The 19782-nt window shown below is 40.4% G+C and overlaps 1 protein-coding gene and 1 long non-coding RNA gene across 2 annotated transcripts; both read left to right on the forward strand.

Moving 5' to 3' along the window:
• Positions 1–714: 714 nt before the first annotated feature.
• On the forward strand, positions 715–5134 carry LOC143261230 (uncharacterized). Its single transcript, XM_076527799.1, has 7 exons — positions 715–807; positions 2532–2636; positions 3432–3767; positions 3827–3889; positions 4017–4455; positions 4498–5028; positions 5118–5134. The coding sequence occupies exons 1-7, from the start codon at positions 715–717 to the stop codon at positions 5132–5134; spliced, it is 1584 nt and encodes a 527-aa protein (XP_076383914.1).
• A 108-nt stretch (positions 5135–5242) lies between these two features.
• Positions 5243–7677, forward strand: LOC143261235 (uncharacterized). Its single transcript, XR_013035407.1, has 2 exons — positions 5243–6879; positions 6963–7677. It is a non-coding gene; the product is annotated as an uncharacterized LOC143261235 (long non-coding RNA).
• The last annotated feature ends 12105 nt before the right edge of the window (positions 7678–19782 follow it).

Here is a 19782-nt window from a genome sequence, read left to right on the forward strand (position 1 = left end):
TACAGGCGTAGATGTAGAGGTAGAGGTACAGGTACAGGCGTAGATGTAGAGGTAGAGGTACCAGTGCAAGGCTAGCGGTCGATTTATTGGTAGTGGTACATGCGTAGAGGTAGAAGTAGAGGTACATGTGTAGTGGTAGAGGTCGAGATACAAGCAAAAAGATAGAGATAGAGGTAGAGGTAGAGGTAGAAGTAGAAGTAGAAGTAGAGGTAGAGGTAGAGGCACATGCGTAGAGGTAGACGTAGACGTAGAGGTAGAGGTAGAGGTACATGCGTTAAGGTAAAGGTACATGCGTCGGGGTAGACTTAGAGGTACATGCGTAGAGGTAGAGGAAGTGATACATACGTAGAGGTAGAGGTTGAGGTACAGGCGTAGAGGTAGAGGTAGAGGTAGAGGTAGAGGTAGAGGTAGAGGTAGAGGTAGGGGTACAGGTGTAGAAGTAGAGGTATATGTACAGACGTAGAGGTAGAGGTAGAGCTAGAGGGGGAAGTGCAGGCGTAGATATAGAGGTAGAGGTAGATGTACAGGCGTATGGGTAAAGATAGAGGTAGAGGAAGATGTAGAGGTAGAGGAGGAGGTAGAGGTAGAGGTAGAGGTAGGGGTAGAGGTACAGGCGTAGAGATAGAGGTAGAGGTACATGCGTAGGGGTCGAGTTAGATGTACATGAGTAGAGGTAGAGGTAGCGGTACATACATACGTACGTGTAAGTAGAGGATGAGATACAGGCGTAGTGGTAGAGGTAGAGGTAGTGGCAGAGGTAGAGATAGAGGCAGAGATAGTGGTACGGACGTAGAGGTAGAGGTACAGGTATTCCTATAGCTAGATGTAGAGGTAGAGGTAGAGGCACAGACGTAGTGGCAGAGGTAGAGGTAGAGGTACACACGTAGATGTAGAGGTGGAGATACAGGTGTAGACGTAGAGGTAGTGGTAGAGGTAGATGTTGCGTACAGACGTAGAGGTAGAGGTAGAGGTAGAGGTAGAGGTAGAGGCACAGGCGTAGTGGTAGAGGTAGAAATAGATGTAGAGGTAGAGGGAGAAGTACAGGCGTAGATATAGAGTTAGAGGTAGAGGTACAGGCGTAGAGGAAGTGGTAGATGTAGAGGTAGAGGTAACGGTAGAGATGGAGGCACAGGCGTAGTGGTACAGGTAGAGGTACAGGCGTAGAGGTAGAGGTAGAGGTAGAGGTACAGTAGTAGAGGTGGAGGTAGAGGTAGACGTATAGGCGTAGTTGTAGAGGTATAAGTGGTGGTAGAGGTAGAGGTACATTCGTAAGGGTAGAGTGAGATGTACATGCGTAGAGGAAGGGGTAGAGGTTCAAGCGTAGAGGTAAGGGTAGAGGTAGCGGAGTAGGTATATAGGTAGCGTTCTGCAATCAACGGCGAGGGGAAGGCTGAAACCGTGGGGGGGGGGGGGGTAAAGGGAAGGAAGCGTCATCGTGAGAGGCTCTCGGATGCTTTACCCGCAAGTTGCTTATCTTGCGAAGCGATATCGGGGATTTTGGTCTCGTTTATTAGATTTATTAAAGTAATGTTTTTTTATCTCGGTATAATACTGTAGAGAACGTGAGAGAGGGGGGGATGCAGCGGTTGTTCTCTCTCTTGCAAAAACGATGCAGGATTTTTCTTGTGCGCGTTAGGCGCGACGCCTTTATAGAAGTTTGTGGTTTTGTATCCGGAGAGACTCGCGGTTGCTTTACCCGCGCTTGCGAAGCGATATCGGGGATTTTGATCTCGTTGAGATTTATTAAAGTAACGTTTTTTTTATCTCGGTATAATGTTGTAAAAAGCGAGAGAGGGATGCATTGCAGCGGTTGTTCTCTCTCTTGCAAATGATGCGGGCAGAAAGAGAGATGTATTTTTTCTCTCTCTCTTACTGTTTTTGCTTTTTCCCTTTGTTAGCGAACATTTTATTTGCTACTGAGTTGGGAATTGGTATGGAAGTTGGTGCGTTGAACGTGCCATCGTTGCAATCGTTCGCAACGTCTAAGATATTTGAACACGGTGTTCATAATTTTTCGAGCATTGTTCGACGGATTTTTATTCGATATTGTGATGTTATTTTCTGCGACGTGTACTCCGTTTTTCGTCCGAGATATCCGCACGCTAGGTTTTCATACGTGGGTGCATGCGTGTTCAAACCGCGAGACTTGCTCGATTACGTGATATACAATAGTATTGATGTTTTAAAAGTAATCGTTCCTTTGAACACGCAATGTAGTTCAAAGATATGGTTGAAGAGGATTATTTTTAAATACCGTAAAGAAACTGATTATGTTTGCGTCGAACCAGTGTTGATACCATTATCAAAATTTGGACGGTGTATGACCAGAGGTGATTTCCTCCCTCCATTGAACAAAGTGAAGAGGAGATTGGAATATTCATTGTACGACGACGATGATTGGGATATTCGTAAAATCAAATGGGATATTAATTTACCGACCGAGAAACTCAATGCTTCACGCGTGAAATTCTTATCGAAGTATTTTTCATCGAGTAACGAAGATACGTCGTGAGATGGTTCCTACATTACAGAATTTGGCTTGGGGATACGTCATTAATTTATACCTGAACGATCAATTTCCGCTCGAGTGGAAAACAGCGACGGAACGTCTAATGCGAAAAGATTTGACGAGTCGCGTGAGTTTCATCTATACGAAACAATTTAGCCAAATTATAATGAAATGGCCCGCGACCGATTCACCGTCCGCGATACTACATATCATCGAGATGGGAAAGCACCGCGTGGTTGGTTGTATAGTGTAGTTACGTTCGTGAGAACTGGAAACTTAACCGACGACGTGAAATCAAAATTGAAAAAACTTGTTTTTCATAATGTGTGGACGAGTATCGCGAATGGACGAAATCATGTATTGAATGTTTACAATGGTGTAAGAAATATATGAACATTGTGAAAAAAAACGAAGCATCCATAGGTGTAAAATCGAGTTTGCTGTCGATCATGTGTCGTATGAAAACTTTGAAGGTCTCGTTAGATCATCGGTTTTCATCACGCGTTGGTAGCGGTTTGTATGGAAACGTTGGCGCGAGAGCACTCTTCGTTGGGAGAACATCTAGTCGGCGTTTAAGAATCGTATATCGACCGGCGTTGTGATCAACGTCGAGCATGTCGATCCACGTCATTTCTTGCAACACGCGAAGCGAATAGTTACGAATCGCATTACAGAACTTTTGAACATTCATTTGTCGTTAAAAGTGAACGTAGTATTGGAGGCAGAATTTGTGCTGCGCGACGAGGTTTCGGTGAAAAGTTTTAGCACGCGAAACGTCGCGCTCTTTCAATCATCGAATCTACGTCGCTGGTACGCGAAAGATGTTGTACCAACGCTTTTGACATCGATAGAAGAGTTTCAAGGACGAGACAGTGGATGGGCGTTATCGAAGATCCTGCATTTGATGGTGAATTCCAACAAGTATCAGCCGTTACAAGCAGGTTGTCAGGTATCCGTGCCTCGAACAGTGCAATTAAAGAAAGCAGTCCTCAATGTGTACAGTAACGACAATAATGCATGTTTCTATTGGGCAGTGGTGGCAAGCCTATATCCACCTAAAAATAATTTGAATCGCACATCATCCTATCCGTATTACAGTGTCGTGCTCCGCACCGCGGGATTCCAATTGCCGATGTTGTTCAAGGACATACCAAAGATCGAAAAAGCGAACGACGTTTCCGTGAACGTGTTCGAATGGGGAGGGGAACAAGAAAGATGTCGGACGTTGCATTTGACCTCAACGAAACGGGAGAAATATGTAAATTTGCTGCTCATACACGACTCTGAAAACTTGCGCAATCATTATCTCTGTATTAGGAATTTATCTCGTCTGGTTTCATCTCAGATCAGCACGCAGCACAACAAGCATATTTGCGATCGGTAAGATCCACACATGTAAATTTTTTTTCTTTCTTTTGGATGATGGTGGTGATGGTGGTGGGCGAGAAAAATTAAATTAAAAAATTATGTTTTTTTTGTCAGGTGTCTACAATATTTCAAATCGCAGGAAAAATTGAACATTCACGAGATCGATTGCAGTCGAATGAATGAATGTGCTTTGAAACTTCCGACGGAAGACGATAAGTGGCTGAAGTTCAAGAATTATGCGTACAAGGAACCGACACCGTTCGTTATCTACGCAGACTTGGAATGCCTGCTGGAGAAACAGAAAGATCAAGGTCATGGAGCTTACTGTAGATATCAACATCACCATGCCTTCAGCGTAGGCTACTACCTCCATTGTCGATACGACAGTTCGTTGAGCGAGTATCGGGCTTATCGTGATGAGAAAGATTGTACCACATGGTTTGCATCGAAGTTGTACGAGTTGAGCTGTAAATTGCAGCCGGTGTTTGATCGAACGGTTCCAATGGCTCCGTTGACCGCCGCGCAAATCTCAACTTTTCGTACCGCCACGTATTGTCACGTGTGCGAAGAACCACTCGGTAATGACGACGTGCGAGTGCGTGATCATTGTCATTTCACAGGTGCGTATCGGGGTCCGGCGCACAGCCGTTGCAATCTGAGCTATCAATCCTCGTACGTGATACCGGTGGTTTTTCACAATTTGTCCGGCTTCGACGCACACTTTTTCATCAATGAATTGGCAAACGCGTTCGAAGGTAAAATAGACGCGTTACCGCTGACGAAAGAGAAGTACATTTCTTTCGCGAAACACACTAAGAGGAATAACGATGTGATCAAAAAATCGTGGAAGAAGTGCATAAAGTTTCGGTTCATCGATTCGTTCAAGTTCCTGAATTCGAGTCTGGACAAGTTGTCGTCGTACTTGGACAAGAGCGACTTGCGTATCGCGAGGAGCCAATTCAATCGTCTTTCGAACGATGATTTTCATCTTCTAACCAGGAAAGGCATTTTCCCATACGACTATGTATCGCCCTATGACAAATTAAGCGACACTTGTTTACCACCGCGCGAAGCATTTTATAATCAGTTATGCGACAGCGAGATATCCGACGTCGACTATTGTCACGCGAACGAAGTTTGGTCACGTTTCGGTATACAAACGTTAGGACAGTACAGCCACTTGTACTTGAAATTGGATGTGTTGTTGTTGGCCGACGTGTTTGAAAATTTTCGCGAAAAGTCGCTCGAGAATTATAAACTCGATCCAGCGCACTATTATACGTTGCTCGGTTTCGCGTGGGACGCGATGCTAAAATTAACGAAGATCGAGTTGGAATTGTTCACCGACGTTGACATGCTTTTGTTCGTGGAGCGGGGAATACGAGGTGGGTTGAGTCAATGTTCGCATCGTTACGCGCGCGCGAATAACAAGTATACGTCGACGTAAGATTCGACCGAACCGTCCAGCTATCTGATGTATTTCGATGTTAATAATTTGTATGACTGGGCCATGTCGCAGCCTTTGCCGCACTGGGTTTCCAATGGGTTGACGATACGAGTAATTTCAACATCGATTCCGTGCCGATCGACAGTCCCGTCGGGTACATTTTAGAGGTCGATTTAGAGTATCCTCAGGAAATTCATGATGCTCACGCGGATCTTCCATTTTGCCCGATTCATGAGGTTGGGGCGTTGCAAAAGAAACTGTTGACAACGCTTAGCGATAAGAATCGTTACGTTCTCCATTATCGATACCTCCGGCAATGTTTGAGGTATAATTTAAAATTAAAGAAAATTCACATCGTATACTGAAGTTTGAACAATCATGTTGGTTACGCCGTTACATAGATTTAAATACGAGGTTGCGCGCCAACGCAAACAATGACTTCTCGAAGAATCTGCTCAAACTGATGAACAATGCAGTGTTTAGAAAAACGATGGAGAACGTTCGAAATCATGTGAACGTAAAGTTGCTCTCGCGATGGAGCGGTCGACACGGTGCTGAGCGTTTAATAGCTCGACCAAATTTCCATAGCTGTACCGTATTCTCCGAGGATTTTGTCGCAGTTTAAATGAACCATCTTTTTATTAAATTTTATAAACCTATTTACATAGGCATGTCAGTGTTGGACATATCAAAATTACATTTGTATGATTTTCATTATGGCTACATGCTTCCAAATTTTCAAGAAAGATGCAGGATTTTGTTCGCGGACACGGACAGTTTAATTTATCAGATTATTTGCAACGACGCGTACGAGATGATAAAACGTGACATTCACCGATACGATACTTCCAATTATGACAGAAATAACGCGTATGGTTTTCCGATCGCGAACAATAAAGTATTAGGATTAATGAAGGATGAGAATGGAGGTAAAATCATGACAGAGTTTGTGGGTCTTCGCTCGAAAATGTATGCGATTCGGGCACAGAACAAAGACGATGTAAAAAAGATTAAAGGAATTAAGACTAACGTGACTATTAAAAATATAACTTTCGACGACTATTTAGCATGCCTTCACGATCATCTAGAAAAATCAGTTTGCGTTAAATTGATAATGTCTATACAACATCAAGTGTATTCAGTATCGCAGAGTAAATTAGCATTGAGTCCATACGATGATAAGCGATACATTTTAAACAATTCGATCGAAACCCTTCCTTGGGGACATTATAAAATCGCGAAGGTGGGGAGTGAGAAAAAATAAAAGCGGTTATATAATTTCATCGATGTTCCGAATCCCATGTTGCGCGCGTGTTCACTTTTTATTTGTAAGCGGAAGGGGCGTATACGCTCCTTGTATTATCTTACGTGTAAGAAGGGGGGCGGTAGGGGAATTGTATATATATAAGCTTTTGACATTGCGTACAGCGAGTAGTGCGTTCTACAGATTACTTATTGCGCAGTTGTTCTTCAGTATTATAATATTCACAATGTCGAATCAAACCAATAATTTTCTACATAAAAATGGATCTCACAACGATTGCAAGAATTACGGGTAAGTAAAGAAAGTTTGAAGAGAATAAAAAGTTCCTTTTATGAAAGGAGAAAAAAAATACTGTATGTTATTTCTTTTTATAGATACTCCACTTCGATGAAACGGATCGCAGCAGAAGCAGTTGCAGATACCGCGCAACGTACGAATCTTGGGTAGAAGATACTCCATAGCCGGCAATTATTTCAAGTTCCTTGAAATTTGTGTACGCGTGGATGAAAATTTGCGCGTCGAGTTCGTCTTGGGGGACAATCGTGGAACAGAGATTTCCTTTTTAAGGACTACGTGGAAACTGCTGGTGAAAACTAGAGATTATATTCACAGTTACCTCGACGCGGACGAGAAGGAAAAACAAATTGATCAGACTTTATCATTACAAATTGTTAATTTTAATGGAATGAGTCTAATCAAGTTGTTTGATTCTCAAGCATCGATTTACGTTACGAAAGAGACGATGGATAATTTGTACAAATTAGAGTTATGTATGGATCATATGTATTCACGGTTATTAGAAAATATTCCAGAAATTCAGGATAGATTCGCGAAGCTCGTTGACATTGTAAAAAACGCCAATAACGAGCAGAATTATGCGACCGCAATTTTTACAAACGTATTGTTCGAACGAAATTACCTGATCGATTGCGAATTGTTAGCTTTATGTTTAGATCTAATCGTATCGAAAGCGAATCGTTGAAATTGTATACGTGTGGGGGGGAATTAATTAGTATTAATGTAAAAAATATTTATGTATTTTTCATGTTCATTAGAGGAAAAAATAAAACATTACATTATATAATTAAAGTACAGATGATTTCTTTATCCAAGAGAGTTATGTGACAAATCCAGCCCCAATCATTTTACATATATATTTCATTTCCTTTTCGGCGCAATACTTTTTCTACTAAATACACGTCAGCATACTTGGTAGCGCGTATCTCGTATTCGTAAAATCCTCCAGCGATAGGTTTGTTCTGCAAATCAACCAAAAGGTACGTGACGGGGTTCGTTCGTTTTACCGTTGCGATCTTAAATACTTCCGTTGACCAGTTCGGCGTGTATCCTTTGTCGAATACGGTTATGAACTTGCTGATGCGCACATAGTCGCCAACTTTGAATTTCGCAGGACCGGCGATCTTGACGTTGCTGTACACGGTAGATAAAAGATACTTCTCATTTTTATGATTCACGTTTGCAGGTCGCATATGAATGGTGCGATTTTTTTTATTATTTTAGTCCTTGATCAACGTGGGAAGCTCGTCGATCCAACGATATTTTCCGCTCAACGAGAAAAATTTCCACATGTTGTTCTTCAATTTACGATTGAATCGTTCGACTATGGGCGCTTTCATAGTGCTGAATGTAGAATAGTGGTTGATGTTACGTTTTTTTCAGACATTCTTCAAAATCTTTATTGTAGAATTCTTTCCCCATATCGGTTTGCAAATTGTTCGGTATTCGACCATCTTTTTCAACACCGACGCGAAAGCTTTACACACATCGTCAGCATTTTTGCTTTTTAAAGGAACCGCCCAGGCATACTTGCTGAATGTATCGATTATCGTAAGAATATATCGATGTCCTCGATTCTCTCTTGCGTACGATTGAACTTCAACGATATCAGCTTGCCAGAGATCGTCGAGTCCTCGCGTAACCACTCGCCTCCGCCGGAAGTAACGTCTCGCCGGAGCATGCAGTTCAATCACCAAGTTCACTTTGTCGCCGCTCATGATTTCGCCTTATCAGTCTGCGGTCGCTCGAAATTGAGATACGCTAATTTAATTATCCTTGCGTTGACCGCTGCCGCGCTCTCTTTTGCGTTATCGATGAATCTGCGGTGGCTTGAAATTAAGATACGCTAATTTAATTATCCTTGCGTTCTCGGAATCTTTTCGACCGCTGTCGCGTCCCCTTTTTGACGCTTTTTGCGTTATCGGAATCTCTTCTCTGGTTGCTGCTACCGCTACAGTCAACAAGTCTTTGAAACGAAGTCTCATACGAGAATCCATTTCCTCGAAAGCGACGCGCACACTGTGTTGCTGCTGTTCTTCGATACGTCGCATTTGTCCGTATATTTCGGTAAATTTCTCTAATAAAGATTTATGTAACTGTTCGAATTTCGCGACTATGTTTACCTCTCCAGTCAGCTCGAGTAATCTCTTGTGCATAGCAGTATTAAGCCTTTCGAACCTCTTATCCAATTCCTTGCCAGTTTCAAAACCGCCTACTGTAAATTTATTTTGCAGTTCGTCTACGAGTAATTCAAATTGCGCCAACTTTCCCTGATTCGCTTTGTCAGTGCTCGTAATTTCCTCCAAGTTGGAATGAAATTTCCTCCAATTTCCTCTCGTGATTGGATTCGTGGTTTGTCACGAATTTTTGGAAAGTTTCGATCGCACGTTTCATCGAGTGAACATCGTCTATAGTTTCATACAGGTCGTACGTAAATGCTTTTTTCAACGAATCGATCGTGTCGTCAACGTAACTTCTTGTTGTGAGTCGCTGACGAAAACCGGAGTTGCCAAATATCGAATAATTCGAGATTTTGCATCGAAAAATTCGTTGTCACTTTTATACTTTATAGGTAGACCCAATGCATCGAACTCGTCATTCTCGTCCGATACGTGTAGAACGTATTTTCTTATCGTATTTATCAGATCGAACATAAATCTATTGAAATATTTCGTGTTGATTAAATTGTCCTTGTGATGTTCATGTTTCGTGTCTATACTCGCGACGATGTCTCGAATAGTCTGCTTTAGCGAATCACGAGACGATGATTTCTTGATGCTGCTGCTGCTGTTACGCATCGTTGCTGCTGCTGCTCGAATTTCTTTCGACAATCGATGTTTTACCATCGTAATCACCAGCAAAAATGATGCAATCGTCGCAAAAGCATGTTATTTGTAGAACTTGAGGCATTCCTCGGCAACTAATTTCTTCATTTTACCACGAAAACTTTCCTCAAAGATTTTTAGTTGGTTACCGATAGAGCTGTCCGTTTCATCTTTCATATTCTGTTTTAACGGTTCAACCTTTTGCTCCAATACCGAAAATACGTTATCAATTTTCACATTAATTTCATCGTTATCTGAATCAATTGATTTAATTTTCTGATCACTGTCGTATTGAAAATTATATATTTTAGCCAGCACTTTATTCCTCCATTTTTCATTAGTCTGCTCCATATATTTCGTTAGTTTCTCGTTAGCCGTTATTTTACCCATGATTTCGGACTTGCATTTCTCGCTAGTCTGTTTGGCATCCTTCGCCAACTTTTCGTTAACCGTTATTTTACCCACGAGTTCGGATTTCCACTTCACACTAGTCTGTTTGGCATCCTTCGCCAACTTTTCGTTAACCGTTATTTTACCCATGAGTTCGGATTTCCACTTCGCACTAGTCTGTTTGGCATCCTTTGCCAACTTTTCGTTAGCCGTTATTTTATCCATGAGTTCAGACTTGTATTTTACACCGGCCTGTTCGACATCCTTTGTCATTTTTTCGTTAGCTGTTATTTTTCTACGAAGCTCGTCGTCGCCTCTTTTCAATACATCGTCAACGTACGATCTAGTGGCCACATCATCGTTTTGAAGCGGTTCTGCCAAATGTTTGATCCTCTTGTTTCGAGCCGTGTACGATTCCGTTGAGAAGCACATCACATTATTCTGCATGTACTCGTGAAGCAATGACGTTACAGTATCATCACCTATCTTTAAAACGCGATCGACGTACAGTTTGGTGGGCGCGTCATCGTTCGTCGTAGGATTTGCGACACGAGCGATCTTAGTGCCTCGCGCATCGTACGAATTGCCGATCGAGCATATGGCATTGTCGTGTACATAATTTTTACATATGGAATGAGAAGTTGAAATATCTGCCAATACTTTCGACTCGGGCGTACTCTGTCTATACAACGTACCAAATTTATTAATAGACATTTTTGTTCGTTTCTCGGTTCAGTTGTTTCCCCTTCCCCTTCCCCTTCCTCTTCTTCCTCTTCTTCCTCTTCTTCCTCTCCTTCTCTTCTTCCTCTTCTTCCTCTTCTTCCTCTTCTTCCTCTTCTTCCTCTTCTTCCCCTTCTTCCTCTTCTTCCTCTTCTTCCTCTTCTTCCTCTTCTTCCTCTTCTTCCTCTTCTTCCTCTTCTTCTTCTTCTTCTTCTTCTTCTCGTATTCTAATGATAGAGCACATCTCCATATATCTAACACACGTACATTTTCTGTTCATTATCAATAAAAAAAACCTTTGACATAACAGCTCTGTATACCGCTACAGACTGGTAAGAGACAGCTCTGTATACTGCTACAGACTGGTAAGAAACAGCTCTGTATACTGCTACAGACTGGTAAGAAACAGCTCTGTATACTGCTACAGACTGGTAAGAAAAAGTCAGGCGGCGCTGCTGCTGTGGCTAGAACGATAAACCAGGCGAAAGCTACGAAGAAACAATTGGAAGAAATGGAACGACTCAATCGTGCCATGGAGGGTCGTGGAGTGTATCTTGCGCCGTACAAGCGTGGGAAAGGAATGATGAAAAAAAAGGAAGACGGAAGGAAAAAGAAGATAACCAAACAACGGATCTTGAATTGAAAATTGTCTGTAGAAAATTACCACATTTTCGCGGAGTTTTCATGCTCGATGAATTGTCAAAAAAAATATGGATAAATGAACGAGGAATAGTCAATCTGGATAGCAGTCATGGTCGAGGAACACACTGGGTCGCATATACAAAGCACAAGTCGCGAATCAGCTACTTCGATAGTTTTGGAAATCTTCGGCCACCAATAGAATTAATTCGATACTTCGGACCGAACGTGGTAATCTCATACAATCGCAAGAATTATCAAAATTACAACGAAAGCGTATGTGAACAATTGTGTGTAAAATTTTTGCGAGAAACTCTGACATAGTATTTATAATCATTCTACAACCGCCGCCGCCGCAAAAATGTCCTACACGTTCACGGTATCGGGAAGAAGTAGCGTCTTATCGTCCAAGAACTTCCCACCTATAGATCTGAGCAATGCCAACTGCGAACTGGGCCTGCTCGATTTGCAAACTTATTACACGATACCAAACATCAGTACAAATATTGGAAACAATAAATTTTATTTCGACGACAAAGATGAGGAGATAAGCATCCCGGATGGTTCGTACGAACTGGAGGCGATCAACGCTTACTTGAGGTGCGAGATAAGCATGCGGCATCCTGCGCATATAAGATAAATTTTACGAAGCCTAATAACGTGGATCCTATTCTAGGATTCTCTATGAATCGTGTTTTATCGCCAAACGCATGGCATATATCGGACACCCCCGTGAATATCATTAATACGAATATTATTCGAATAGAATGCAACGTAACCACCGGTTCGTACGGTAACGGGAAACTAGTTCACACGATACACGAATTCGCGCCCAACGTGTCGCCAGGGTATAAAATATCGGAAACGCCGGCACGAGTCATTTACCTTCCGATCGTCACACGATCAATGGATGATTTAACGATTCGCATCGTGGACCAGTCGGGACGTTTAATTGATTTTCGAAACGAAGAAATCACGATACGGTTGCATGTTCCTCGAACCATCTCATAACCTCGGTAAAAAAACGTCATGCTAATTCACAATAATACGTCAAGCCAAAAAAACGGTGTATCGTTCGAAAATAATAATAATAATAATAATAAGAAGAAGAAGAAGAAGAAGAAGGCGAGGAAACTAACTAACTGCACGAAACGTTGAATATCTATAATCTTTGGGATTTGTCGTTAACAAGTAATCGCGCCCCCGCATCATGTCGTACGACATTTTGAACATCTCCGAAGCACCGATCTTCGACAATCGAATAACTAAGATCGACCTGCACACCTACAATCCGTATGCCAACACTACGTTTGGAAACAGTGATGAGATAAGAATACCCATTCAACATCAAGACTTGTACACTCTTCCGTGTAAAAGCTTCCTATACGTGGAGGGAAGACTCAGCCTGCCGGGAGGATTGGCCAACGACACGGTGGCTCTAGACAACAATGCGGACGACTTCTGTATTTTTCACGCTCATTGGGGGGTTCACGCTCACTTTATTTTTACGACAACGATTTGATTTGCTTCGCATTATGCTTCGTCTATTTATTAACATGCACACATGCACTTCTCTCACATCGATTTAATACATCCCTCTCTCTCCAAAAAAGGATAAAGCAGAAAAAATACATCTCTCTCCATCCATATCGTTCCAAGAGAGAGAAACTGCTGCAAAAGAGAATGCGGTGCAAGAGAACATATATTATATCGATATCAATATTATATCAAAATCCCAGATATCGCTTCGCAAAATAAGTAACTCCCGGGTAAAGCATCGGAGAGCCTCACCGGATGCAGAACCGCGAAACTCCTTATCGGTGACTTCCCCACTCCACACGACACGTGCCGCTCACGACGACACTTCCTTCCCTTTACCCCCCCCCCCCCGCCCGTCTCAGCATTCCCCTCGCACTTGATTGCAGAAACACACTTATATATCTACCACTGTTTTAAACGACAACATGGCACAAAGTAAAACAACATAAAGCAAGATAAAAAAACGTAAAGCAAGGTAAAACAACGTAAGACAACCAAAACAAAGTAAAACAACGTAAAGCAACGTAAATAACCAATGCGACACTAACAAAAACAACGTAACACAACGTAAAGCAATGTAAAACAATATAAAACAACGTAAAAACAATGTACAACAACGTAAAACAACGTAATATTGTTTGAAACAACAACGCGGAACAATGCAAAGAACGTAAAGCATAGTAAAACAATGTAAATCATCAATGCGAAAGAAAGTAAAAGAACGTAACACAACGTAAGGCAATGTAAAACAATATAAAACAAGGTAACAACAATGTATAACAACGTAAAACAACGTAATACTATTTTTAAAAACCACGTGAAACAAAGTAGATAAACGTAAAACAATGTAAATCATCAATGCGAAACAAAGATAAACAGGGTAACAGAACGCAAAGCAATGTAAAACAATATAAATCGACGTAAAAACAATGTATAACAAAGTAGAACAACGTAATACTGTTTTAAACAACAACGCGAAACAATGAAAAGAACGTAAAGCATCGTAAAACGACGTAAATCATCAAAGCGAAAAGTAGGAAAACAACGTAACACAACGTAAAGCAATGTAAAAGAATATAAAACAACGTAAAAACAATGTATAACAACTTAAAACAACGTAATACTGTTTTAAACAACTACGCGGAACAATACAAAGGACGTAAAGCATTGTAAAACAACGTAAACGATCAATGCGAAAAATAGGAAAACAACGTAACACAGCGTAAAGCAATGTAAAACAATATAAAGCAACGTAAAAACAATGTACATCAAACTAAAACAACGTAATACTTTTTTAAACAACAACGCGGAACAAAGCAAAGAACGTAAAGCATCGTAAAACACCGTAAATCATCAATCCGAAAAAAGTAAAGCAATGTAACACAACGTAAAGCAATATAAAACAATATAAAACAACGTAAAAACAATGTATAACAACGTAAAACATCGTAATACTTTTTTAAGCAACAACGCGGAACAAAGCAAAGAACATTGTTGCGCACGGCACAAAAATAACCGCCGGAAGTCGTGAGGAGACGACAACGATTTATTTGTTGGACTCCACAGTCCTCGTTTACAATGTTTGGAGCACGGCTCCGTTCAGAGGTTAAATTTGAAGCATGGCTTCGAACTTAGTATGAAATGAAGCACGACTTCGCACAGACTATAAAAATGAAGCACGGCTTCGTACGGGCGCAAGGGCGCTGAATAAAACTTGTAATGGTATCTGCACTGAAATTGTTGACAATTCCATCCGTTATCGAATTTGCGGCAGTATATATAGACACCTGGCCGATGTTCAAGGAGAAGCATCGTCAGGTGTCGAAGGCCGGGTCATTGCCTCATAAGGCAAAAACGCCGCGTGATTACAACGGCCGAGGCGAGCGTTTGACGGTCGGGCCAACGCACGTCGATCGGGTTATTGTCTTGCCGCCTCGCCGTTTATTCGACAAAAACGGCGAGACGGCGTACATCGAATGTCGAACGTGCGTTGACCCGCGGTCCGCGATTCGGCCGGAACAAACATAAAGCATCGTAAAGCAACGTAATGCTTGAAACTGATTTGTAATGCTACATAACCGTCGTGAACTTTACTATTTTTTTCCATTTCACTTTTGATAATGCTGTTCACTTCTTCTCTATTAGGTTGATTAACTGCAAATACTAATTTATCCAAAAATGCTTCTTTTATTTCTTTCTGGGAATATTTCCTATCTTTTATTACTGTCTGCATAGCAGACGAAAATTCTAATCGCTTTAGAAGTTCTTCTCTTATTATTTTATCTCGCGCAAATTGTTAAAAACCACGCCCTTGTATATTATCATTTATAAACAAAAAGTCTCTTAATATGATATCACGTTCTTCCATGCTATCAAATTTGAACGGATAAAAGTTTTTAAATCGTCCCCTTTTTAATCTTTTTCCTTTCGCAAGATTCAAGCCTGAATTAGTATATAGGGTGTTCCACAATTATTTTAACAGCCGAAAATGGGGGTAGCTGAGGTCACTTGAAGTAACTTTTTCCTTTGCGAAAATGCAATCTGCGGCTTTGTTTACGAGTTATTAACGAAAAACACTGACCAATGAGAGGTGACGGTGCGGGAGAGAGAGAGAGAGTCCGCGACAGAATCCTTAGCACGCGAGGCTTTGACAAAAGGTTGGGACGGACTCGAGCCGCGTTCGAAGTATTGAACAAGTCTCGAAGCGAGAACTTTCCGGATTTTTTTTACTACATAACAGTGATATTTTAAAAAAAAACGCTGTTCACCTTTACTTTAGAACGTCTGAACAATATTTACTAATTTTTCAGACCCGAAATAATATGTAGTTTAACCGTGACAGCCGTTTTAATTTTCTGATGTGCATGACACCACGTGTGTACCATATGAAATTTTTATGCAAGGTGTACAGTGAAGATTAACGAATGAATTGCAAAGCTGATTTAATAATAAATAGTCGCGTTAAGGGACGTAAAGATTTGTTTATTAGAGAAATGTGAAAAATATTATTAATGAGAAACTCACCCACTTAGTTGAGGATGTATTTGCTGGCTGAAATTGTGGCTCACGATGTCGAAGGGCACTGACCTCGTACACTGTACAGCTGATCTTTCAGTGCACTGTCACCAAACTCTGATCACTTAATTAATCACTGACAATCCGAATCACTTGTGGATATTATGAAAGATCACTGAGACTCGTTCGCGGATAATCTTTTATTCGACGCGTTCGTTCGGGAGTCGACGTTTCACTGCCGAAAAATTCAGACCTCGACCATGGGCCCTTGTTGTTCGTCGTTCGGTCGTCCGAGGAAATGACACCCGATACCGTTTTCTTCGAAGCGCAGGGTACCACCATAGGAAATAAACAAGATATGCAGAGACGTAAACTGCGACTGACCCGCTGTCACCGACGGTACCCTGCGCTCTTAGAACGTAATTAATGGCCGTGCGAAGAAAATGGTATCGGGTGTCATTTCCTCGGACGGCCGAACGACGAACAACAAGGGCCCACAGTCAAGGCCTGAATTTTTCGGCAGTGAAACGTGGCCTTACGAACGAACGCGTCGAATAAACGATTATACGCGAACGAGTCTCAGTGATCTTTCTTAATATCCACAAGTGATTCGGATTATTAGTGATTAATTAACTGATCAATGTTTGGTAACCATAGCAGAGGTTCCTCCGACAGTATCCCTCGAATATTGCGGTCACCGACCTGGGATCAGCTGTTAGTTGTACCAGGTCAGTACACACGAGTCAGCAAATGCATCTTCAACTAAATGGGTGAGTTTCTTACTGATAATATTTTTCATATTTCTCTAATAAACTAATCCTTTACATCCCTTAACGCGGTTATTTATTATTAAATCAGCTTTGCAAGTCATTCGTTAATCTTCACTGTACATCTTGTATAAAAATTTCATATGGTACACACGAGGTGTCATGCACACCAGAAAATTAAAACGGCTGTCGCGGTTAAACTACATATTATTTCGAGTCTGAAAAATTAGTAAATATTCTTCAGACGTTCTAAAGTAGAGGTGAACAGCGTTTTTCTTAAAAATATCACTTTTACGTAATAAAAAAAATCCGGGAAGTTCACGCTTCGTGACTTGTTCAATACTTCGAACGCGGCTCGAGTCCGTCCCGACCTTCTGTCAAAGCCTCGTGCTGCGGACTCTCTCTCTTTCTCGCACCGTCACCTCTCATTGTCCAGTGTTTTTCGTTAATAACTCGTAAACAAAGCCGCAGATTGCATTTTCACAAAGGAAAAAGTTACTTCAAATGACCTCAGCTACCCCTCATTTTCGGCTGTTAAAATAATTGTAGAACACCCTGTAGATAATAAGGTATTCTATATCACATTTGATAAATCATCTGTCTTAGAGATTATATGTTTAACAAAACTATTAAGGTAATTATTCATGGAAAAATTTCGATTTTCTTTAGTAAATAATCTAGCATAACTAATATTATTATCTGTATAATATTTGTCTACATTTTCAATTTGTAGATGAATAGACTTCTTCTTGTAGCAAAGAACAATGTTACTCAACTTATCAATATCAGACTCTTCAAACGCTAATGATAATGAAGGATATTTATGTTTATATATGGACTTCCTTAGTAAGCAAAGAATCGACAAGTTTAATTGATACATAAGTCCAATCAATTGGTGAGGAATACGTTGATAAGCATTACTCAGTCCATCCCATCTAGATCCATCTTGTAAATCATTAAGAAATTCCGAATCCTCATTGCTAGTATCATTTATATCAATGTGCACACTTTCTGGTACCTTACTATCTTTGTCCGTAACAGTATGTTTACGTTTTCTAGAGCTTGCACCAATTTCACGATTTTCCTTACTTGTACTCCTTGAATGGCCACTTTGTTTGTGTGAGTTATTTTTAATATCTCGTAGTTGCATAGAAATGTAAGATTTGGAAATATTGTTCGAGTTTGAATCTATATCACATTACCACGAGCTTCCTCTCTAGAAACTTTCATGTTTCTCTTTATATCTTTTTCAATATTACTAAGAAGTGGTACAAAATGGTTCCTGTAATTCATCATATAAATAATATTATCATCTGGATCTGCCTTACCTAATTTTTGCGCCATACTTTTCATATATCAATTTTCCTTCAATTTCAGGACTTCCGCATAGAACATTTTTCAACTTTAGATTTCTTATTTCTGAACCGGGACCCATATTTCAATGTCTTCTGCAGTAAATTCAATGTGTGGAATATATTCACAAAGCTTTCATATTCTCCTTTTAAAGCATTACCCAAACATGAGCCTTTCTTTGACTGATTAACTTGTTGCGCATATTGCTTGCAACTTTCCTGTAAAGACTTTATACTGAATCCTCTACTATCTGTAATCAGGTCCTCAAAAAAAAGAAAAAGAAAACAATCTACTTTACCCACAGCAGCTCCTATCTAAAGTCTTCAGGCAATATCTTTTTTAATGTTTCCAAAGGTTTATTAAGCTTCTCTCTTTTCTGTTTATCCTTTACATTTTTTATCTAACTAAAAATGAAAATAGTTTCTCTAATAACAAATCATTTTAGAGCAGCAGCATCAGATGATAGATCTGGTAATTCATTTAATCCAAACATACCAAATCTACTATATTAACCAGCAGCAAAAATGATTAAAGATTATAATTAAAGACATTATTTTATGTCGAATAATATCACTTTAATTAGTATATGCTTTCATATATTTTATCATTAAATTAAGAATATGGTTACTTTTGTTTAAATCAAAACAACTACCGTGAGAACTGTTTCTAGATCAAGATTTAGGAAGGTTTAACTATTTGTATTATTCTGACTCTGTTGCTCTCTCTTTCGATGATTAGAGGAGCTTACCAGACAAATATTATCTGAAGCAGAACTACATACTAAAGGAGATGATAAAGATTATTCCAACGGCGAGAGAGAAAGAGCACTGAGAAATTTCTTTGAAATTCTTTTTAACCTCTTTGAAGTAGGTTTGGAACTGAAAGTCTACCAAATGCTCAAAGAGAAGAACGAAACAAACCTGATTGCTGTAACAATGAAGTTTTTGCATGATAAGCTTAATAAATTAATCAAAAAGATTTCCAAATATGATGATTTGAACGTTAGAAAAATAATATACATTGCGCGGTTTTTGGAGTGAGAATGGGGGATAGACGCATCAATATGGTTTCTCTCTTTCTCTCTTCCGCTTGGTCCGCTATGAACGAAGCACGGTTTTTGGGAGTGAGAAAGAGATGGAGGATAGATGCGTCGCAACGGTTTCCGTCGCACACGACGAATGCATCGCATTTGTAACGAGTCTGGAGACGATTTCTAAGCAGTCTTCTTGTCTTATTGAATTGAATCATGTGGCGTTATTTTATCGCACTTGCATTTTTACATTGTAGGAAATGTTTTAGAGTGAGAGAGCGAGAAAGAGATGGGTAGATTAGAGAGGGAGCGCTTGCATTTTTACGACGTTGTGGAGAGTGAAGTGCGCGTGCGTGCATGTTAATAAATAGATGAAGCATAACGCGGAACAAATTAAATCGTTGTCGTACAGTGGAAAGGTACGTGTTGCTATAGACATATATTTTGCAAAAAGTAAGTTTACGTTTAAGATGCCCGCAATAGATTTTAATTGGCGATATGGACGGTTTCTTCGTAGCCAACAAATTTAATTGTAAAGAATTAGCCATCGTAAATGCTCATACCACTGAATATGAATTATTTGAATTCGAATTGCGCGTTCGCTACATGGATTTATCCA

Source organism: Megalopta genalis, unplaced genomic scaffold, assembly GCF_051020955.1.
Source record: "Megalopta genalis isolate 19385.01 unplaced genomic scaffold, iyMegGena1_principal scaffold0043, whole genome shotgun sequence".
In the NCBI taxonomy this organism is placed as follows: Eukaryota; Metazoa; Arthropoda; class Insecta; order Hymenoptera; family Halictidae; genus Megalopta; species Megalopta genalis.